The sequence below is a fragment of the Eretmochelys imbricata genome, chromosome 10 (assembly GCF_965152235.1).
Source record: "Eretmochelys imbricata isolate rEreImb1 chromosome 10, rEreImb1.hap1, whole genome shotgun sequence".
In the NCBI taxonomy this organism is placed as follows: Eukaryota; Metazoa; Chordata; order Testudines; family Cheloniidae; genus Eretmochelys; species Eretmochelys imbricata.
This window is the reverse complement of record NC_135581.1, coordinates 63,126,173-63,150,341: the sequence shown is the minus strand read 5'-3', so window position 1 is coordinate 63,150,341 and position 24,169 is coordinate 63,126,173. Positions and strand designations below refer to the sequence as shown.

General features: G+C 39.6%; 1 protein-coding gene across 1 annotated transcript; it reads left to right on the top strand.

Annotated features, from left to right (window-relative positions):
- The first annotated feature begins 1,798 nt into the window (after positions 1 to 1,798).
- CYP19A1 (cytochrome P450 family 19 subfamily A member 1) lies at positions 1,799 to 22,751 on the top strand. Its single transcript, XM_077828138.1, has 9 exons — positions 1,799 to 1,940; positions 3,761 to 3,911; positions 8,329 to 8,483; positions 12,418 to 12,594; positions 13,571 to 13,685; positions 15,455 to 15,569; positions 16,290 to 16,452; positions 20,177 to 20,418; positions 22,500 to 22,751. The coding sequence occupies exons 1-9, from the start codon at positions 1,799 to 1,801 to the stop codon at positions 22,749 to 22,751; spliced, it is 1,512 nt and encodes a 503-aa protein (XP_077684264.1).
- The last annotated feature ends 1,418 nt before the right edge of the window (positions 22,752 to 24,169 follow it).

Here is a 24,169-nt window from a genome sequence, read left to right as displayed (position 1 = left end):
TGTATTGCACAGTAACAAACTGTAAAACATCTCTTGTCTGGCTATACCAAAAGAAGGACAGGAGACACTTGATATGGTTTTAATCAGGCCACGACTTTGTTATTAGATGTCTGGGACTACCCAGCAGATGAAAGTGTACAATGCAGGTAACTCCATGTTCATTCAGTATCTACCTGGCAGGCTTTCACCAGCCCCCTCCCCCTCTTTTTCCATCCAGGTCCCCCAGCCAACCCATTGCTGGGACCTTACCACCACCACCCACAAACGAGGGTTAAGGTGGGCTATAAGAAAGAGGGGCTGGTTTCCTGCTGTAGCAGTCATAGGAGCCCTGAACTCCCTCATTCTGCTCCTTTAACCAACACCTCCTTTATATGTCCTTTACAAAGCCATTTATGAGGTCATTGTATCCCTTCCGTGCACTGCACAACCACCCCACACCTACATAATGAGTTGTAACGTCATAGCCTAACTCCCTTCCCTACTCACTCTCCCTGAACCCACTGTTGGGAAGACAAACCCCAGCCCCCCACTCCACCTAGGCCAATATGGTGGTGAGGGAAAAATTCTTGCCCAGCCCCCCAGGAAGGAGCAGCTAGCATGATGCCCACAGCAGGTCCTGACCAAACCTAGTATTTCGCCGCCTCAAGGGGAGGGAGCGTGGGTGGGTGCTGAACCACCTGGTCCAGGGGAAAAGGGGCTTCTCTTGCTGTGCTTGTCCCTTTTCAACTCCCCAACCCTTCTGGTCCTTGGGGATGAGTCAGTGTCACCACACTGACCCACTCCCCTTTTTGCAGCACCCCGCACCCCCCCCCATGCATGCATACACACACACACACACACACACGTAAAGCACTATTCCCTCTTCCCTGGCAAGCTGGACAATGCTCCCCCACCCCGCTGCATGATCATCCTCATACAGATAACAGTATCTGCCTCCACAGGGACAATCAAATCCCATGCTTTATGGCATAACTTAACATCTGCAGGGACCAGCAAGGAACCCTTCTTCTCCCTTTTTTACAGCATGGTTTGTTATGTTTTTGACTTCCTTTGAAGAGTCAAGCATTGGTCTTTGTCAAAGAGAAAATATGGCACTAGGCCTGATGAATCTATGGTCTGATCTGACAAGTACTATACTCTTCTGCTAAATATTTTGAAAAAATTAAAGAAAGGCAAAGCATTACAACACTCAGTGTCAGATAAAAATAAAGCCCAATATAATTTTTATCCAGATGCCTGCTAATTTTTACCCAGGGCAAGCTACATTTGTTTACTGGGAAATATACTTGGTTATTTTGGAAACCCAAGGACATTCACAAATGCTAGTGACATGGAGGGGGAAAAAAGGTAGGTATCTTAGATAAAAGACTACAAGTGAGTTCATTCAACCCCTCCATATGTGTTGAGAGTTTAATTTCTTTTATTATGATTAGAAATTTGGCACTCTGTCTGGAGTTAACGTCATTGTTGGCCAGCCAAGGGCAATATCAAAGATAAAAGGTCTATTGGCCAAAGCATCCAAAGGAACCTGAGCTTCAATACCAAGGTCAGAAATGCTTTGTTATTTCTGGGCAAAAAGTAAATCTGCTGTACGTCTGTTTTGACTTGTGGTTTAGCTTGTCTCGTCTAAGCAGCCAGTCTCATTATAAAACAAAGCTACTACTGGTATGAATTTGCTCAGTTACAGGACTTGCAAAGGGGTTGCAAGGTACCGATTAAAGGTGTCTTAGCATTTTGAAACTTTCTGCCTCTTTCCATATTTTTCCCCCTGAAGGCAAAGTAGACTCTCTTAGAAAAGATGATACTGGAAACCCTGAATCTGACGCATTACAATATCACCAGAGTGGTGCCAGAAGTGATGCCAACTGCCACCGTGCCCATACTCCTCCTCATGTGCTTTCTTTTCCTAATATGGAATTATGAAGAAACATCAATACCAGGTAAATTGATTTTAGACATGGTATCCCCCAAAATGCTACAAAGGGGTTTTTTGGTTGTTCACACTATGCTAAAAAGGGGAGTGATGGGTAATAAGTGTATATCAAGGAAACACAGAAGGAATATGTTGTATAAAATATAGGAGAGATTTAATGCTAAGAAAAACAAAAATCTGAAGTGCCCTATTTGCCCCCTACTTTGTGCACTAAAGTTTGTTTAGTCAGCTAAAAGTATCACATTATTTACTTTCTTCAGAACAGATCTCTCCTTGTGTGCTTATGATAGAATAATAGTATATAATTTTAAGCATGGTGCCTAGATATTTATGGTCTGGATTATTTTCATGGATGTTTTAGAGCTTCACATTTTGTTACAGTTGCAAACGTCAGAGCTTTGGAAGATGCTTTCTGCTCGAAACAAGCCTAATTTAGGGGATGGGGTCATTTTGGAGCTTTTTGGTTACCCACCTTTTCCCATGTATCTGACACTAAAGAACAGCCCCCTTATGGACCAACATCAAAAGTCCTTCCATTCAGATGACCCTTGTTGCTAGGTTTTCAGGAACATATGTAGATGTCACTTGTTCAGTTTATTCTCCATCAGGTACAGGATAATACATTTCCATAAACTGGAACATAGTGCACTGGTGTAAATAAGGAATAGCTATTCAAGTTAATGGGGTTACACCTGAGTAAAACTAATTGAGAGGAGACCCAGGCAAACTATCTTTGAATAACCTTTATTCATGGAGAGTTCAGAGAATACTGGAAAAGCATTTGCAGAAGGTTATGTAGTCCAGCCTGAATGCTTTATGGGATTAACCAGGAGAGATAACAGCATTCATTTGCTTTAAATTTACAGTTAAATAACCCTGGCTTCTGATTCCTGTTCATAAAGGCTAGTATCTTGAGGTATTTGTACATCTTGTGAACATAATGTGTGAAACTTTTCTGTAAGAACTTTACTTGCTTTCTTTCATGTCTCTGAACAAATCCCAAGACATTACAGCAGGCAAGCCAGACTAGACTGACCACGTAGAACAGAGGGGGGTCCCTTTAGAACAGGTTCCTTTAGCCATTCTAAGACTCTTCCCCCACACTTTTTCCCCTAGGGGACAAAATTTTGCTCTAAGTTACACTAGTGCATCTCTGGAATCACTCTACTGAAGTCAATGGAGTTATTCTAGATTTTAACTGGTGGAACTCAGTTCAGTATCATAACCATTGACTAAATTTAGATGATTCCGTTCTGACCTCTTACATTAGAATGTTACTTTCCATAAACTCATTGAGTAGAATGCTGTTATACAAACCAATCCTCTAAAACTGTATTTTCCTCATTTACTATTCTTTATATTAAAAGAAAGCTAGGAAGTTGACTTTTGTAGGTGATATTACTGTCTAAAAAAGGCCCTTGTCACTAAAACTATTTGTTAAATTTGCAAGTGGATAAACAATAGTATGATGTCATTATTCTTTGAACTATTTCTTACTCCTTTGCCTTGATACCTAGCCACTATACCTCTAAATGAAAACCACCCCATAGTCATCGGCTTGAAGTATCAGAAAAAGGTTCAGAGTCTAGTTTATTACATGCACATAGAATGTACATCAGGCTCAGGATCGAGCTGCTGTGGATATAAAACTATCAACTCTGCAGATACAGGTGTTCCATATCAGGTTTGCATAAGCCAATTTTATGTGAAATCAAATGTCCAATAGACTCTGTGACTTGGGTGTTAAGGATCCTTGGCAAAGAGTGATACTGATATATTTTCTAATCAGTTGTTAAGAGTCATATTTTTCTTTAACCTTTTCCTTAGGGCCTGGTTTCTGTATGGGAATTGGTCCCCTCATTTCACATGGGAGATTCCTTTGGATGGGAGTGGGCAATGCCTGCAACTATTACAATAAGATGTATGGAGAATTTATGAGAGTCTGGATCAGTGGAGAGGAAACACTCATTATTAGCAAGTAAATCTTTGTTCTCTGTCTCTAATAATATACATTGCCAGGCACTTTGCTATATTAGAATTATTTCATGATTTTCAAAATTGTTTCTCACTAACAGAAATCTTCTATCTTCTGCTACTTGCTGACTCTCTTTTTGTGTGCAGCTTCTGAATGTCAATACTTATATACTACAGGCTTGGCCCTGCACCACTGAAGTACATGGGAGTTTTGCCATTTATTTCAATGGATCAAGGATCAGACCCTAAGGCCCAATCCTGTAAACACTTACTCTCACTTCTACTGCATTAATTATAATAGGACTACTGAGTATAAGACACTATATAAGAACATTGATTGATAACCTGCAGGATCAAGCCAAAAATTAGTTTCATATAGCCTCATGGAGATCTTTCTCAAAATGTGAGTAAAAGCTGAAGATTATGGCCCCAATTCAGCAAGGTACTTAAGCACATGCAAAACTTCAGGAATATGAGTAATCCCGTTGGAATCAATGGGACTACTCATGTGCTTAAATTACATATTCTTAAACATGTTGCTGAATTGGAGCATGTAGTTTTACTGACTGCAATAGAGGTGGGGGTTTTGTTTTGTTTTTTGGGGAGTGATTTTTTTATTGGACGTTCTGGGCACTCGTAATAAGGTTGAGGATTTTTCCATAAATGAAAATTCTAATAAAGTCTTTTCCACACATAAAGAACAACAAAAACAACTGTTGGATTAGCCATTCTAACTATTCTGGATTCAGATACGTCAGTCATATAAAAGTCAGAGCCAGCTTGTTGAAAGACATTGTAGTCCAGGGAAATGAGCTCTAATCCTGATGCTATCACTGACTCTGTACAGATTTGGGCAAGTCATTTCACCTTTCTGTCTCAGTTTCTACCTAACTGGTAATGACAATGAGAATACTACCCGTCCTCCTGACTGGATATAGGGGTAGTGAGGATTAATTACTTAATGTCCACACAATGCTTAAAACATGTCAGACTGTGTAAATGCAAAGACTGCTTATTGCTCTCTTTCACTATTTGATTCAGGTCTATAAGAAATAATCAGATACACAAATCAATGCAGCAGATGAATCAGACTGTGCAGTCATTACCTCAGCTTTGGTCAGGATTGCCTCTCACTTAAAAACCACGACAGGACATGGAAAACTAATATTTAAAAATCCTTTACAATGTCAATAGAGCATTCACAGTGGTTCTTAGGGCCTGTCACAGTTAAACAGCAAGATCTGAGCTCTGTAAAAATACAGGTACAGTCCTGCTCCCTTTAAGGCAATTGAACTTTTGCCATCAACTCCACTTAGATTAAAAGCAGATGCACAGAGGGATTTGCAGAGTCTGCAATACAATTTACATTGTCTCCTCCAGGCCTTGATTGCATAATTTTGTTATGAAATATGATTTTATAGCTTCCATCAGCAAAATCCAGCCCAATTTTAATAGCTACCTTTATTTTTTCTCTCTGCTCAGACAGGGGATAAATCCTGAAATCCGCACTTAGGTGAGTGTACAGGTTGGAAAAGAGCATAGGGAGCCTCTCCCCACGATTGCACATCTGTGATGGGCCTGTCGTCATTCCACTCCCTGCGCGCACGGAAGTACAGGGACTCTTCCTTCCCTGCACAATCCACCACAATGGACGCCCAGGAGCGGTGGGGAGGAAGGGAAAGAGAGCAGGGCAGTAGGGACACGGGGGAATATACTGCACTCCCTGAAGGGTTGCAACTCTGAGCACAATCCCCTGGCAGAATCCTTGAAGCAGAATTCCTCTCTGATTGTCTGCCTCTGCTCTACCCCGTACTCTAGTCCTTAGTGTTCACTCGATCTTTACTCAGGCAAAACTCCCTGGGTGAAATCCTGGCCCCATTAAAGGCAATAGCAAAACTCCATTGTCTTCACTCAGGCCATGAGTTCCAATGAGAGTTTTGTCTCAATTAACACTGAGTAAGGATTTCAGACTTTGGTCTCTGAAGCGTGCATGGCATGAAAAGTGGCTGACTGTTTGATCTCTGCCAGTTTCACTCTTCCTTTCTTTGGTGTCTTTGATCTGATCAGTTTGTGCCACTGGATCAGCATTTCTAAGCAGCTAGCTCCCTCTACAGGAAATTGGATTCTAAAGCAGTAATGCTGATGGAGGCCAGTTTGCCAGAGTGTGATAATTGAATAAGCATGGTTAACAGAAAAAGAGGAGGGTATATTCTGGTGGTGTTAGGGTTATTTATTTATTTAGGGTTGTTTTTGACACATACTTTGTTTTTGTAATATTTCTTCTTTGGTTTTATATATATGAGTATTTCTAATCTCTGCTAATTAATTAGTAATTTTATATTAAACATATGAAAGCAAAGAATTGTAATGTAACTAACTACCATATACTGGTAAAGCAAGGTCCTTGTTATATTGTGCATTCACCGTGGGTACATAGTTAGACCAGGCACTGAATCGTGTGATGCATGTTGCGTACTATGGGCTGGATCTTGCAAAGCAATGAGCACTCTGGCTCTGACCCAGCAAAGCAGCTAATGGTCCACAGGACTCAGACCCTTGCAGGATTGAGCCCTATGAAACTGGAAGACTGAGGTCACATTTATTCGTCTCTAAGGAGCATCCTTGTGAGAGACTTCCCTTATTCTCCAATGGGTAGTGTTTATGTTCAGGTAGCAGAATTTTATTACACATGTATATTTGTGGTTTCATCATCGGTTTGCCAATGATCAAATATCTATAAAATGCGTAGGTGGCAGTATATGCCTGCTATGACTAATGGGATCTAACATCTGAACATTTCAATCCCTCAAAGACAGGCTATGCAGTTTTGCAGTCCCATAGTTTATAAATTGAGCCTGTCAAAATGATCAGAATATGACTGTGGTCCTAAGGAGAGCTGAGTGAAAAGTAGAGAGAAAATTCAGAACCATTATGCTGAATTCCAAATCACATTAAAATATGGCCACATTCATATCCTGCATAAAAGGAAACTTCAGTTTGGACAATTATCTGTGGCAAGTCAGTAGCTCCAATGGGGTCAATAGTTCAAAATCTTTACATTCAGCACAACATTTGTTTTTTCACAAGAGAACAGGTACATTCATTTTGGATGGAAGCAACAGTAGTTTATAAAGACTGGATCATCTACTTAGAAAACAGATAAATATCATGTGATTTAAGTGACCAGAGAGTTTCCTTAGCAATACTCACTACTTTGGTTTGCTCCTAACCCACATTAATGGAGATTGGCTTATGCTCTGAAGCATGAGAATTTATAGCCCTTCCAAAACTTTTGGGTATGTTTGTTTTGTTTGTATTTAATTTTTCCTATTGCCAATTAGTGCTAATGGTGCTGGTAGTTTTTAAGATGTGAAAGCCTGTGCACTCAGGAACACCAACTCATTTCATTTAGGTCACTGAGAAGCTGTTAGATTATAACAATTTCCAGTTATTTGGACTGGATTTCAACTGGTAACCTAGAAAATCTCACTCTGTTAATGTGTCTGGGGCTAGTGAACAGATGTAGAGGGTTGTATTTTCAGTACCAGGCTCAACCTTCCTAAACACAATACTCTCCACGAATAAAACACACCACCACATTCCAAGCGTAATGAGTATATATAAGGTTTCCAAGTCTGTACTTCCATGCAATCCCTTGTGGAACTCCCTGCCATAAGAGATTATTGAGGAACAAATCTTAACAGAAATCACTAAAGGATGAGACACAGGAATAATAAGAACATCATTCTCTATTACATTAGAATTATGTAACAAAATTAAAAATGTACAAAGGTTATCAATCCTCATGATTCAAAATGAAATGCAACCAAAAACTGTCGAGGGTGAAGAAGCAACTTCCCTTATAGACATGTTATTGCATAACTGCCATCAAATGTTTTACATCTGCTTTTGAAGCAGCTGATACTGGCCATTGTCAGAGACAGTATGGCAAAGTCTATGTTCCGATAGATTTCTATGCATCTCCGCTCTTTACTCCGGTTGAATTTCCGTAGCAGTCAATTGCCATTTTACTGAGAAAACAGTGCATGCCTAGGCCCAAGTATAAAAAAACTGTACTTATAAAAATAATGCCATGCATCATACTGTCAATCAATTCATGGCTTTTAAAGAATCATATGTATAAGAAATGTTTCAGAGTAGCAACCGTGTTAGTCTGTATTCGCAAAAAGAAAAGGAGGACTTGTGGCACCTTAGAGACTAACAAATTAATTTGAGCATAAGCTTTCATGAGCTACAGCTCACTTCATCAGATGCATTCTCAATGTTGCATGCATAGTATGTTTGAGTTGAAAGTGCTTTGTGTCTCACAAGTGATCAACACCTCAGACAATTGGGCCTGAAGTAGAATAAGTCAAATTAAAGGTATATATTTACAAAAGGATCTTTTTTTCCTTTCCCAGATCCTCCAGTATCTTCCATGTAATGAAACATGGGCAATATATCTCTAGATTTGGAAGCAAGCTTGGGTTACAGTGCATTGGCATGCATGAAAATGGTATTATATTTAATAATAACCCAGCACTCTGGAAAGAAATTCGACCTTTTTTCACCAAAGGTAAATTATTATGTATTTCTATATTTATCACATATCTACTGTACCATATATTTTGTGCTTCTGAAATGCTGGGATTGGCATTTTGTGTAAGTAAGTATAAGGAACCATTTTTCCTTCTCTGACCAGCCCCTCAAAATATTTCAGTCTTCTTTCCTCACTCATCCTGATTCTCATGACACTAGAGAAGGACTTTCAATAACTTTGCAAATTCCTAATTTCCTCTAAGCAAATCCTAATTATGTCCCACAAGCCACAGATTTGAATATTTTTACATTTGTGGCCCAGTGTTCATCTTAATTCAATGGCAATTTTGTAAGAATATTTATTTAACTAGAAGGTTCTGTATCCCAACTTCAACTGATTTCAAAGAAACTTCACTCCTACCCTAATTTAAAATGTGTTTATCATTTCAGAATGAACTTAAGAGCTCTGTGCAGCAGGAATCATTAATTGTTTTAGAACATTGAAAATCAGGGAAGTAACAGGGTCAGCTGAGAATATCAACTTAGCTGCTATGTAACAAGGCCCAGACTCAAAAAGGAAATGTGAGGTGTTATGACAATACTAAACAATGGGTCCCAGATCTGCAGCAGTATTTAGATCCATTAACATCCATTACTTTCAATGGGAGTTAAGTGCCTAAATTCCTTTGAGAATCTGGGCCTGAAACTTTATTTTAGGGCTGCACAATATTTGTAATTTTGGGCTCATATGGTGTCAACAAACCTAAACTGTCAAATTTCAGTTGTAGACTTTTTATAACATTTGGGGATCATTTGAACCTAACAACTTTAATGATTCCAACAAAACTTGCAGGTTTCTTAACAAACCCACGGAGTTTCAATAGTTCCCTTATTACTTTGTCCTTCTGCAACCCCCCATAATTCAAGAAAGGCTGTGGGCTCACTGCAACAGCTCCCTGTGGTGATTTTGGGGCCTGAATTAAGAAGCTGAAAAGACATGAAATATTAGAAAAGTATTAATTTGCCATCATTCTAAGTTTTCTATGCTATTATTCTTCTGCCACCCCCTATTTTGGGGTTTTGTCCCACATCTTCACCCTACCGGACATTGTTGCTGAAAAATATCAGCTGGTTCCAATTGGCATCTAGATTTTGGTTCGATTGGTCTACTCAGTCCTGGGCAGGTATACTTCTAATTACACAAATGTTCACCAACTCAGTTACAGTGTTGACCTCCTCCCCTCCCACTCACCACTGTTTCGATCACCTGTCCCCATATATGATAGCTTAACATCCTTGAGGCAACTACAGAAATTTCTTACATCGAAGAGTAGAGTAAGCATTGAGTGCATGATTTTCAAACACACTCAAAATTGGCCTAAGTCTACTCTCATTAAATGAACTTTAAAATTCTCATTGACTTCTTGGGAGCAGAGTTGACTAATGCTTTTAAAAATCCCACCCATAACATTTTTAGGTTGGAATAAATGGTCATTTTTCACAATGGAGAGAGATAAATAGCGGGGTTCCCCCAAGGATCTGTACTGGGACCACTGCTTTTCAACATATTCATTAATAATTAGGGCCCTGCCAAATTCACAATCCAGTTTGGTCAATTTCATGGTCACAGGATTTTAAAAATCGTAAATGTCATGATTTCAGCTATTTAAATCTGAAATTTCACAGTGTTGTAACCGTAGAGGTCCTGATCCACAAAGGAGTTGGGGTGGGGGGGTTTCCGCAAGTTAGTGTAGGGAGGGTTGTGGTCCTGCTGCCCATGCTTCTGCGCTGCTGCTGGTGGCAGTGCTGCCTTCAGAGCTGAGCAGCTGGAGAGCAGTGGCGGCTAGCCAGGCGCCCAGCTCTGAAGGCAGAGCCCCTGCCAGCAGCAGCGCAGAAGTAAGGATGCCTTGGTAGGGTATTCCCACCCTTACTTCTGCGCTGCTGCCTGCAGAGCTGGGCCCTCAGTCAGCAGCCACCACTCTCCGGCCACCCAGGTCTGAAGGCAGCAGCGCAGTAGTAAGGGTGGCAATACCGTGACGCCTCTAAAATAACCTCCCTACAATTCCCTTTTTGGGTCAGGACCCCTAATTTGATAAAACTGGTCTCCCCCTGTGAAATCTGTATAGTATAGGGTAAAAGCACACAAAAGACCAGATTTCACAGCAGAAGACCAGATTTCATGGTCCGTGACATGTTTTTCGTGGCCGTGAATTTGGTAGGGCCCTATTAATGATCTAGAAAAGGAAGTAAAAAGTGAGGTGGCAAAGTTTGCAGCCGATACAAAATTACTCAAGATAGTCAAGACTAAAGCTGGCAGTGAGGAGTTACAAAGGGATCTCACAAAATCTGGTGACTGGGCAACAAAATGGCACATGAAATTCAATGTTGATAAGTGTAAAGTAATGCATATTGGAAAACATAATTCCAACTAAACATACAAAGTGATGGGGTCTAAATTAGCTGTTACCACTCAATAAAAAGATCTTGGAGCTAGTATAGATAGTTCTCTGAAAACATTTGCTCAACAGGCAGTGGCAGTCAAAATGTTAGGAACCATTAGGAAAAGGATAGATAAGACAGAAAATATCAGAATGCTACTATATAAATCCATGGTACACTCATACCTAGAATACTGAATGCAGTTCTGGTCACCCTGAATCAAAAATATATTAGAACTGGAAAAAGCACAGAGGATTGCAACAAAAATTATTAGGGGAATGGAACAACTTCCAGATGAGGAGAGATTGAAAAGACAGTCTGTTCAGCTTAGAAAAAAAAGAGACAACTAAGGGGGGATATGATAGAGGTCTATAAAATCATGAATGGTGTGGAGAAAGAGTGTTATCTACCGCTTCACACAACACAGGAGCCAGGGGTCACCCAATGAAATTAATAGGCAGCAGGTTTAAAACAATCATAAGAAAGTACTTCACATAACAGAGTCAACCTGTGGAACTCACTGGCAGTGGATGTTGTGAAGGCCAAAAGTATAACTGAGGTCAAAGGAGAATTAGCTAAGTTCATGGAGGATAGGTCAGGGATGCAACCCCACACTCTGGGTGTCCCTAACCTCTGGCTGTCAGAAACTGCAACTAGATGGATCACTCAATAATTGCCATGTTCTGTTCATTCCCTCTGAAGCATCTGGTACTTGCCACTGTCAGAAGACAGGGTACTGGGCTAGATGGACCATTGGTGTGAGCCAGAATGGCCATTCTTATATTCTTTTAATGCAATCTGGTAGTAAGATAGACAAGCCACCATGTGGCTGGCTAGTTCTCTACAAACCACCAGCAAGTGCTCTGTAGACAATCTATAGTCCATGTGAGAACAACCACCCTGGCAAAAATCAGAAGATACCATTAGAAACCAATATAGACTAGACGGAAAGTCTACTGGAGTCTACTGGAATTTTATAGAAAGTGGGCAGATGATGAGGTATATGTTATTACTAGAGCTTTGTTAAAATTAGAAAATGGAGAAGAATTAAATAGAATTTGGTTTATGTAGCATCTTTCATGCTCAGGATATTTCAAGTTGTTTTACTAAATCATGACAGGTGCTGACCACCACAGCTACTGAAGTCAATGTAAGTTGTTGCCCAGCTCCTTTCTAAATCTGGCCATTTACTTAGGTGCATAAATATGGATCCAGGTACCTAACAAAGGCACCGAGAATTGAAAATTCCAGATTAATTAAGCCTCACACTGTGTTAAGTATTATAATAGTAATGGCTGGGGAATGGGAGCGTATATTTGCTTTGATTTAACATTTTGCTATTTTAATCAATATGTCCAAAGAGGGCTTTTTGTTTAAATCAGAGGATAGGTTAAAAAGCTAAAAACTGTAAAAATATTGTATTCCAATTATGTTGGTTACATCATCATCTGTTACAACTTTATTGCCACTGGGTAGATAATACAGATAACATGAAAGTTGAACAATCTGACTATTTTATATGTACATTTCAGCTTTGTCTGGTCCAGGTCTCGTGCGCATGATAGCAATTTGTGTTGAATCAACGAAAGACCATCTGGACAGACTGGAGGATGTGACTGCTGGACCGGGAAACATCAATGTGCTGAATTTTATGAGACAGATCACACTGGACGCTTCTAACACACTCTTTCTAGGGATCCCTTTGGATGGTACAGATAACATTCTTATATCTCATAATGGATCCACTTTTAAGGTGCATATTCACACAAAATTTCCCATTGCCATGAATGGGGAGTTTTGCCTGAGTAAGTACATCATGGTCTGGCTCTAATGCTCAGTTTTTAATAACACTGTCAGATTTGATTGCAATTAATTCTAATCATGAGCAAGAGCTTAAAAAGGTCTTTAAAAACCTGTATTCAGTTTTTAAGCCTGACAAGACCCAAGTATCGAGAAGTAGCATCTGCATCTTGACAGTTAGGCTAGTTTTCCAATGTTCCTAACAATCACGATATAGTCAACAAATGGCAGGTTTCAGAGTAACAGCCGTGTTAGTCTGTATTCGCAAAAAGAAAAGGAGTACTTATGGCACCTTAGAGACTAACCAATTTATTTGAGCATGAGCTTTCGTGAGCTACAGCTCACAAAGTAATCCACACTTCCTCTATTGTGGGCATGCTGCAAACATAAAGTACCAAATTGCCAGCTGCAGAATGTTTGTTGGCAGACAAAAGTTTGTGAAATCTGCAAAACAAGATTTCCACGTACCTGCAGGCACCTATCCCACGATTATGTGCTTTTAAAGTTTTCCACTCATTTGTAATCCCCCACCCACCATCACTCCACTTGTGTGGGAGGTGGCTTGGCATTGGTTATCACATTGCAGCCTCCTTTCAGCTGAAGTGCCTTGGCTTTTACAAACTGCACAATCTGCACAGGAGTCTAAAAATATTTCACGCTGCTATTTATCACATTAAAACAAAATATTTGAATGTCAGTAATGACAATGCCATGGCAGTAAAAGAGAAATATGATAATATTGAAACCCTACTTTTAAGGCCTGATCAGGCTCCCATTGACTTCAGCAGGAGCAGGCCTTTATTGTGCAGTTTAGGGTGACATTTGTGTGAACTAGCTATTGAAGTTTACATTTTACATTGCTGTTCGTTTATTTTTAATTTTCAGAAAATGCCATTGTGCTTAAAATTCAGAACTACTTCGATGCTTGGCAAACACTTTTGCTGAAACCTGACATCTTCTTTAAGATTTCTTGGCTGTACAAGAAATATGAAAAGTCAGCGTAAGTATCAACGGATTTACAGATCACCTGAGTAACATAAATCCCTCCTTCCTAGAGTCACTCTTGCTTGTCAGTTTTCTCTCTCTGTTTTAAAAGTGAATGAGAGGGACCATTCAGTTTAATTCAATTTAGTCTTGGTTTCTCTGCTGAGACACACATTAGTGCTAACTCAGGTATAAAACTGAAAATCACCAGTTCACTTCACACAGGCAGTGAAATGCCATCTTATGGTATCCACTTTCACTTACTACCTAACCAACCAGGGCTCCAGTAGTAACCTAGAAGGCTGGCAATTCCTTGAGACAGCAAGTCCTTTTTATAGTCATGGCAATATAGTGAATATTAAATCAGCACATCAGTATAATCCTGCTTGTTGGTGCTTATATCTTTGCCAAAATTCTTCATTTCAGATTTAAACTTAGCATTTATCATGCTGGTTGTCATCTCTTTTCCCTCAAATAGGAACACATTAGTTTTGCCATCTTTCTGTTTAAAGACAACAAGCACAAAAAACAACCAAAACCTTTTCTACTGAGTTTTCAGGGTCTCCTTTGTTTTCCTCTACCAAAAAATGACTGGTTATAAAACAAACAGGCAGTCACTTTGTCCTTACTTGGACAGATGTCCTTGACTAGTCTGATAAAATATTCACTATAAAAGCGTGTGTATTAAGTACTTTTCATACTATTGTGTCACAAGAACTCATGGGATTTTAAGGAAGGAAGGCTATCTACCATGGTGGAAATCCTGTCCCCAGGGAAGTCAATGGCAAAATTCACATAGAAGGTGAAATCCTGCCTCCAGTCAATCTCTAAAATGCCAACATTAGTCACTACACAATGGTATGTATGATACTAGAGCTTTACTCAGTATATCTTAAGGAGATAACCGTGGTGCTCAGTTACTGCTAGATGACAACTAGAGGCAAATGTTGAATTTTTAGTGGCCACTACTTCTTACTGTGAATGTGACAGACTCCTGAACCTAAAGTGAACTGAATTAGAGAACTGTAGCATACCAGGGTTTCCCATAGGTTTCTGATTCAACTGGAAGGGAGGACCATGCATTAATCAGGACTTCCTGCATACAGTATTTCCACACAAATTGTATCAACTACAGACATTTTAATCCCTCTACAGTTGTTATTAAAATGGCTCTATCACTATACATAAAATAAGTGTGCCTTTTTGGGGATTCCCCTGGTCACGAAGAGGGCAGTCAAATCTCTCACTGGAAAACATCAAATATAGCGCCAGTAAAACACACATTATTTTTACTGGGCATATCTGAGTTTCACCGCAAAAAGTCATTGGCAAGTGTAGACGCTCCCACGGTTTTGTGCAAAAAAGGACTTCATTCAGTATATAGTCAAGTTGTGAAATTCCTTGCCACATTTTCATCAGATCTAATAATGGTCATGAATTTTTTCCTCTCTCATGTACAGCATTTTACAGTAGGCTACCTGTTCTATGGGTTTGCCCACCTTCCTCTGGATCCACCTGTATTGGACACTGCTAGAGACATATTACCTTAGTTGATGGACCAATCTGGTCTGGCAGGGCAAATCTATGCTCTTATAGGTTCACTATAAGAACAGCGTCACTTTTCACTTCTCTAGAGGCAATCTGCCTTATTTTACTGCTTCACTACAGAATTATCCAAAGAATGTTTTTGTTTGTCTGTTTTATTGTTACATTTCCCATCCTGCATTACTAAGCACTAAAATATCACAGATGTTTATAGATATACTGGGTTCTATCTGTTTTCAGCAAGGATTTGAAAGAAGCAATTGAAATCTTAATAGAACAGAAACGACAGAGACTTTCCACTGTTGAAAAACTGGAAGACCACATGGACTTTGCATCACAACTGATTTTTGCACAGGTACTGAGAATATGAACAAAATATGAATTTGTCCAAAATGCTCCTGTCACCGAGAACAAAATGGGATTTGTAAACAGAGTTTGACTTAACCTATATAGCAGAAAGTAATGTCATTTAAAACTAATACAAATTAATTAGTGTTTGGAGCATCGCAACAAAGTTCCAGGCTTTGAATAATTGCATCCAAATGTTTGGTTGCTTGTCTGAACCTTTTCAGGTTATATCCACGTGCCCAAGGCTCTCAAGCTCATGCCCATATCCCCTCCACCCTCTCCTTGGCCCATATATTTTCCATTTATATAAACACCTTTTACTCCAAAGGATCCCCAAGTGCTTCAGAAATCATAACCATGCAGAATGTCTGGTAATCAAGTACACTCTGTGATGGAGTATAGCAAGTGAATGGTGCACAGTATGCTGCAGCACAGTGAGTGGAGGAGGAATTTGGGTTAAGCACAAACCCTTACTTTTCTTAAAAGAGTTATAGGATCATATATGCCAGGCAAGACATTGGTTTTCAGTGCTTCATCTGAGAGACACATGAAGTGGTTATTACTTCTCTCTCCCAGTAGTATAAAGGACTGAGTAAAGTCTGATAGGGCTTGAACCAGTTGTTTCAAGTGAGTCTACATATTCTACATTCTCCCTTTCCTGTTGACCTAAGAACCTTTGCTGGAGCTCAAGTCCAGCATTCAACATTTGCCCCCTTGAATTTTGTAGAGTCGTGGAGATCTGACTGGTGAGAATGTGAACCAGTGTGTGCTGGAGATGATGATAGCTGCACCTGACACACTGTCTGTGACTCTCTTCTTCATGCTAGTACTGATTGCAGAGCACCCTAAAGTGGAAGAGGATATGATGAAGGAAATCCAAGCTATTATAGGTAAAGGCTGTCTATAAAGACAATGATGTTGGAAAATAATTATGCTTGAGCAGTGATCTAATCATTTTCAGGAAGAAAAATCTAAAGTTTATTTATTGTGAAGTAGGTGCAATAATTATCTTGCTGCATAATATTATAAAAAGAAAGATCTTTCAAAACTGAGTGGAAAAAAATGATAAAAGATAAACAACTAGTAAGGAAATAATAAATTAGGATCAGAGGCAATCGGCTAGAATGATGGGACCAAATTCAGCCCTCAGTTACACCAGTATAAACCTATAGTCACTTCACCAACCTCAGTGGAATTATTCTGGATTTACACTGGTGTAACTGAGAGCAGAAACTGATTCATGATGCTTTTTAACCACTGGTATTGAACTGTGAAATTAGGTATGATCTCTCCAGCTTAGCTGAGCTAACAACTATTCACATCATATTATCCCTATATACATAGTATGCACAGGTAAAAAGCTGTTTAAAAATACTACATTCTCTCCGGAAAATTTTAAATTAAGAAATCTATCATGTGAATATTTTCTGCATAATAGTCAAACCATTCAAGCAATCAAAAAAGCATATGGAAAAAAGAGAAAGTCAGAATTTGCAAGTTGATCTATTAGCGATAAACTTAATCTTTTATTTTATTTTGAATATGCAATCTCATTAAGATATATTATATGGACACACCAAAGGATGAATCACCTGCATCGTGAAAGTCCCTCGCTAAGATACTGGTGAAGCCACATTTCTAATACTGAAATGAGGCCCCCGTTCTGGGAAGCATCCCTCTTCAGAGTCCACTTTAGCAAGTGCTTAGCTTCAGGCCTATACTTAAATCCCAAAGAAGTTAATAGGATTTAGGCATGTCCCTAAATACTTCCTGAATACGTATGGATTTAAACATGTGCTTAATTGCTTCCCTGAATTTGAGCACCTCATTAGTAGAAAGTTGTAGATCAACTGGAGTAAGTTGAAACAAAAGCAACAAAAATGGTTAAATGGCTGAAGAGAATGACTTGAGGATTTTTAAAACTCTGGTCCATTTTCTGGTCTTCTCTGAGGGATGCTAATGAACAGAAGACCCACAAATTATCTTAAACTTTTAGTCTTCCCTTTCTTTAATTTCTCTTCCCAGCCTAAAAACCAATGTAAATATTCACTGCATTCACTCTCATCCACCATTATCTCCAGGCACTCTGCTCCTTTATTTTGGTTCATTATGTTGCTTATAAACCAAGTTGCATATCTGAAATAAGTAACATTTGTGCAAAACTATTTTGAGAATATTTTCAATGTTGTCCCAGAGCTTTAGCTAAACGGCACCTGTCACCTTTCTTCCCTCCAGCTAGCAAGCTGCACCTCTCTTCTCTTTCTATCTTTCTTTCATGTGGATGTGTCTGTCTTTCTAGCTGGCCAGGAGCCTTGTAACCCAAGTGAATCCAGAAAACTCTGGACTTGTGTGTTAAGTCAGCACATTGATATCTAAGTGTTGAGTCCCATGGGCCATACAAGAGTAACAACAGTTCTCATTAATATGTAGCTGAAAGGCCTCTTTCACAACTATACTTGGCTTCCTAGAAGCAGTCAGCTATAATTTAATGCCAAAAGGCAGCCTCATATCTATCAACTACAAAATGCCTCAGCAAAACCTACATGTGCCACAATGTATCAGACTGCTGAGTTTTCTAAAGTAAATTGTCTCCTATAATCTCGTACACATCAGTGATTTCCCCAGTCAGTGTTGTGTACCTTGGCGAGATAGTAAGTTTAATTAATTATTCTTCTTTTACTAATACAGAGTTTTCCGCCCATATTAAGATCTAACCCCTGCTGCCTTAGGCTCCAGTTTTTCAGAAAGACCTGTAATTCTGAAGGCAGACTCATTTGGGAGAGCAGAAGATAGAGTTAATACAGCAGGGAAGCTTTCAGAAATATTTGTTTCCTTTGAACAACTGACCGAAAGTTTACTTCTCCAAATGTTTAGCTTTCAAACAGTTCCAGTAATTGCCAGGATTTCAAAAAATTCCATGACTGTCCCCTGCACCATTCCATTAAAGTTCACTGAAGAGGATACAGAACTGTACTGGAACAGCGCGAAGACAGCAAATAGCTTCAACAGTTAGCTAACTTTGTAAAAAATAAATATTTTAGTATAGGATAGTTGTAAAATTTGGGCGAGATTCACTGTCCCCTGCACTGAGGGAGTACAAGTAGAGCTGGGCAGAGAAGGGTACTTCCATTTTGTGGAGGTTGAGAGATTTCCAAGTCTGGTTTTATTACAGTTCAGAATGAAACCCAAACATTTCAAAAATTTCTATTAAACGTTTTCTCCTCATCTGTACAGGGAGCTCCCACTCTGAAACAGCCTTCCAGGTGGCCTGCTCCGGTGCAGAGCACCCTGGGAGTTTGGGCTGTCAAGGAGTTGAAATACTGGGAAACAAGGATTCTGGGCTCTCAGCTCCCCATCAAGGAGCTGGAAGCCTATAAGCCCAGATTCCCAAGAAGCCAGACAGGTGAGCTGTCAGAAAACCAGGAAGGTTTCAGATGGAAACCTGCCTGGCACGCATGTTTTGAAACCCCTGGCATGTAGGCTTCCATCAGAATCCTTGGTTTTCAGTGGAGTTTTATTTTAATCAACCCATCACCATGAAAGGTTTCAATTTTGTTTTAATCACAGTTTGCCAATTCATGAATGTTTGGGGAATTTTATTCTGACCAGCCATAGTAGGGCTCCTGCAGATGTCTGAAAAGATCTCATACACTACACTTACATGGTCCTCATCATTGTAAGGTAGATAGAGAGATCAGTAGACCAATCTAAGAGTAGATGGCCGAGAAGTGGGTATTGTATCTCCTATATCACTCCTGGTTCCTGGCAGGAATTAAAGTCCTGATCCAATTTCTATTTAAATGAATGAATGTCTTTCCATTGACTCCAACAGGAGTTGAACCAGGGCTCATCTACATGATGCAGCAACGTTTCATAATTTGAAAACTCTGAAATAGTACTCCATTAAAATCCACTAGGAAACTTCTAGAATGACCTAGCAGGGTCTACACGGACGAATTAGTGCTCAACATGTTAGTATGCTTTCAAAATCACACCTCCGTAGTGCTCATTGTCATATTGTGTAGAGAAACCTTCAGGTCTTAGCCCTGTTTTCCTGCGTTCCCCCACTAGTGCGACCCCTAAGAGAGAAAGGCAGTGGAAATGCTAATTGCCTTCCTTGTGTATGTAGCCCCATCTTTCAGCACAGGGCCTTACTGGTGCACTGGAGGTGTAATTTACACGCACAGCCTGTGCCACATGTCAGTGAATCTGGCCCTTCAGCTTAAGAATCTATGGCATGTTAAATCAGTTTCATACAAGGCCCTGCTCCTGCTCCACTGAACTGAAGCAGTTTTTCCATGGTCTTCAATGGCAGCAGGATTAGAGCCAGACTGTGTGGGAGAGAGGAGATTTGGCTTTGGGGTAGATCATTTTATTAGTCACATAGCGTCCATGTTGGTAAACAGTATGGCTGGCTTCTGTAGTATGTGAGGCAACACAAAGCCACAAGAACCCATAGGCTCCTTGTCACCATGTATCATGAAAGGAGACAGCATTTTTACTGAATGGAGAGATTTCCAAAACCATTCTGGCATCAACTGCAACATTTCAAATATCAACCAGGTAAAATTAGAATAGCAAAATCAACTTCTTTTGTCTGCTTTATTCCTCAAGGTGACAGAGATGTACAGAGCAATGACATGTCAAACTTAAAGGTTGTGGAGAATTTTATTAATGAGAGTATGAGATACCAGCCAGTTGTGGATTTGGTCATGCGCAAGGCTTTACAAGATGATGTAATTGATGGCTATCCTGTGAAAAGGGGGACAAACATCATTCTGAACATTGGACGTATGCATAAGCTTGAATTCTTCCCAAAGCCTAATGAGTTTTCTCTCAAAAATTTTGAGAAGAACGTAAGTTTCCTGTCTTCTTTCTGCTAGGGGATAGAGTATTATTTCTAATTAAAATGCAAAATGGGTCTTCCTTTTAATTGGATTAAGTCCTTTCCACAAGTCAGTTTCTCGTTATCCATGTAAGCACCTGGATGCACATCAGTTTTCATAGCACATTATAATGATTATGGTGGGCTCAATCATGCATGATGCTGAGCAAAATGGCACCACTCCAGCAAGCGCCTCAGGAAAGGTTTAACTGTAAGCACACAAGTAGTACCATCGGGGATAGCCTTCTCAGCAACTTGTAGGATTGGGCCCAATGTCAACAGCAATGTATGAACAGCAAAACTTATTTGCAATCACCTTCTACTATTAAGGGGTCTTCCTTGGGCTTTTCTTCTTCTCCTATTCAGAATTTTGGCTTGTCATTAATTAAATGGCTGCTTTCCATAGCTAGAAATTAGATTATCCACTAAGAGCTGTTCCAAGTGGTAAAAATGTATCAAAATAGAGGTCGGGGGGGGTATTACTTATAACACAAATTATTTGGTTCCTCAGCTTTTGATCAAATTAACTGGAAGTAAGAGGAAGATACTGCAATGCATTCAGTGGTAAAGGACATGTATTATGAAATTTTAAGATCAATTTAGCACTTCTCAAGAGGCATTTAGGATTATCAGGCTTTAATGGTTTGAAGCAAGTATTGAGTTCCTTAACTTCAAGAGGTAGCAGGCCAAAAAGCCATGCAAACTTGGAGGGCTTGACACGATCTTCTCCTAAAACAGGTACATCCCCATATTGATTGTATAAGGCAAACCTCCTTATGCTGGTTTTGTGGGTTTTCCCACTATGCAAACTCCCTCCCCCATGCTCTAGTAACCTGCCAAATGCTAAGGGTTTGAGGGTAACATTAGTATTAATGTTTCCCAGAGGTTTAGCAGCACCTGTTGTATACTCAGTGTGTGGGTACTGTTTTGTTACCTATTCAAACCTTTTATTAGCTCTTGGAAAATACCTCCAAAAACATCCACACATAATATTCAAATAAAAAAGTGAATAGAAGAATCCATTTTGACATCCATTTTGTGCTAATTTTTAGTGAATGTTTTAGGAAACATGTTTACTGGTGGGGATCTTTGCAGAAACAATTAAGAAAATATGAAAATTAAAGTTGAACTCTCGAATGTGAAGATTCAAACCAGAAATGAGATCCTAGGATTTACATTCATCCAGTCAGAGAATAAATAGTATCATGTACTCTGTCCAACCAATCAAAACTAACCAACAAGGCGAATATTTTCATGCTGATAGTTAACTACCAACAATGAACTTTGCACACAATCTTCAGCCCAAGAATTCATCATTCTGGAAAATTCACAAAGAGAAAAAGTGGCTAAATTTATCAAGTTAATTATTCACTCTAGATTATTTCATCAATCTTATCCATTATTTCCATTCTAACCATTTCTCTCAGTGGATTTCTTGATTGCTTTCTAAACTCATTTTGCAGCTAAAAATATTCCCCTTTGAGCAAGTATTTAAAGCAGATATTTTCTTGGGATTCATAACTAATGTAATGTGAGCAATACAATCTGACTTAGTTCATTCTGTTTGCCACATAACACACATTATTCTAAATGAACAGCAACCCACACCAATCAATAAGTTAACTGATGAGATTATGATATCATTGGAATCCAGACACATATTTCCAGCTTCCGAGACCAGTTCCTGCCCTCATTCACACCCTGTGCAAGACCACTGTAGTCAGTGGGATCTACTGGCCATCATTTATGGGCAGAATTTGGCTGCCTCACTTTTGCAGTTCTTGAGGTCATAGAATGAGATTGCAATTTTAAATGTTATTTCCACAAGTTTTTTTATTTGATCTTTTTTTAAAAAAAAAAAAAAAAGGATAAAAACAAACAAAATGATATTAAGGCCAGGAAGTCTACATGTAAAAAAATACTTAAACCAAAAAGAATCTGTCTAAAGATTTCCCCATAAAATGCTTAGAGATTTCAATGATATTCTTAATAATTCAGTTCTGGAAATTGTTCTATGTGCTTTCAATGCACCTTTCTGATTGTTTCACACAGGTTCCTTCTCGCTACTTTCAGCCATTTGGATTTGGCCCTCGTGGCTGTGTAGGAAAGTTTATTGCCATGGTAATGATGAAGGCGATCCTGGTGACTCTTCTGAGACGGTACAGAGTACAGACCCCGAAAGGAAGAGGCCTTAACAACATCCAGAAAAGCAATGACTTATCCATGCACCCAAATGAACGACAGCCCTTTTTGGAGATGTTTCTCATGCCAAGAAGAAACATAGACAAGTGTCAGGATGACTAACAACACATCACTAGTGGTCTCAGAGGTCTAAGGTTTCTGAGGTTGTAGTCAAATTCTGAGAAATGTCCACCCTCCTAGGTGCAGTCACGCATGCTCTGAACTAAACATTTTGTTGTTCTTAATGCATTGCTGCTCTAGGTGATCACGTGTTCTGCTGCACAGCAGAACCAGGTTCTGGTCACTATTCAAAACTGATAAATAAGTTCCAAGTATATAGACAAGTGCTGTCTTCAGTTGATGAGATGTTGCATGCAGAAACTGTCATTACTTTTTAAAAAACATCCAATTCAAACAGAATTTTGTTCTGCTTCTGACACTGCAAGTCCTGAGTGTTCCATGCCTGCAGGCTTGCGTGATATGGTTGGGATTCGCTGTGAAGGGTTTTTGTTTTGTTTTGGCAGAGGTGGGCCCCCGCAAGAAGCATCATCAGCTGTTGTTATAACAGGTCTAATTATCTGTCATCAAAAACATTTTAGTGAACACTACTAATGTATGAGAAATAAAGTATAAAGTATGAGAAACACTGGGAAATGTATGAACTGTATTTATCTATAGCAATTACTAAATTCCTCTAAGGGTAATGAGGATATAGCCAGTTTACCAATATACTGTCTATAGAATGAGAAGTTTGAAACAATTTTTCCCTCTGCAATGTTTTTCCTTCTGGTATATTAAACAGATAGATCAAAGAATGATTAGGTTAGATACATTTTGTTGATTATATTAAATTCTAAAGGTATCAAAAAATAGATAGCATTTGAGACAACTGCAGTAGGCTTCCAAGGTCTCTATTCCCAAAGTCATAGCCACAGCAGCTCCATAAGTGTCTTCACCTCACACCATTTATGCCCAATCATGACTGAAAAGTATGGAGCCCGACACCCAGGAGATAAGGGAAGAGGGAACAGGTGGAACACAGCATTCCCCAACCCTGAGGGAGAGCTTTCTCACCTCTCCCAGCTTGGCGGGAGTAGTTCTTCTTCCTCCTCAGCTGTTGCAATGAAAACATATCCTCCTATTTCAATGATTATTATTTATTACATACATTACCATGGCCCCTAGGAACCATCATCATGGATGAGGACCCCATCTACTTAAACCACAGCTGACACATGCCAGGGACTTCTGTCTTAAAGGGTAAGATTTTGGGTTGTTCCTCCTAAAGAGACCCCAGCAGGAGGGAGAATCCCTTCCAAATCCCACACAACCCTCATCGCTCCTTTTTCAAGGCAATGGGCCAAATGCTGCTCTCAAGTACACGGGTGCTCTCCTATTGACTTCAATAGGGCTACACTGGTGTAAACGAGAACAGCAGCTGACTCCAGATGTGGATGCTGGTCACTCTTGACAATGACGAATGGACTTCATTCATCCACTCCAGGGCAGGTGTGGGGTTCAGGGGTTGACTGATCAGAAGT

Excerpts from the sequence above, each read along its gene's own strand:
- CYP19A1 (XM_077828138.1), top strand. The coding sequence starts at position 1,799 with ATGATACTGGAAACCCTGAATCTGACGCATTACAATATCACCAGAGTG. Across the intron at positions 3,912-8,328 it reads GAAACACTCATTATTAGCAA|ATCCTCCAGTATCTTCCATG; the intron begins GTAAATCTTTGT and ends TTCCTTTCCCAG. Across the intron at positions 13,686-15,454 it reads AAGAAATATGAAAAGTCAGC|CAAGGATTTGAAAGAAGCAA; the intron begins GTAAGTATCAAC and ends ATCTGTTTTCAG.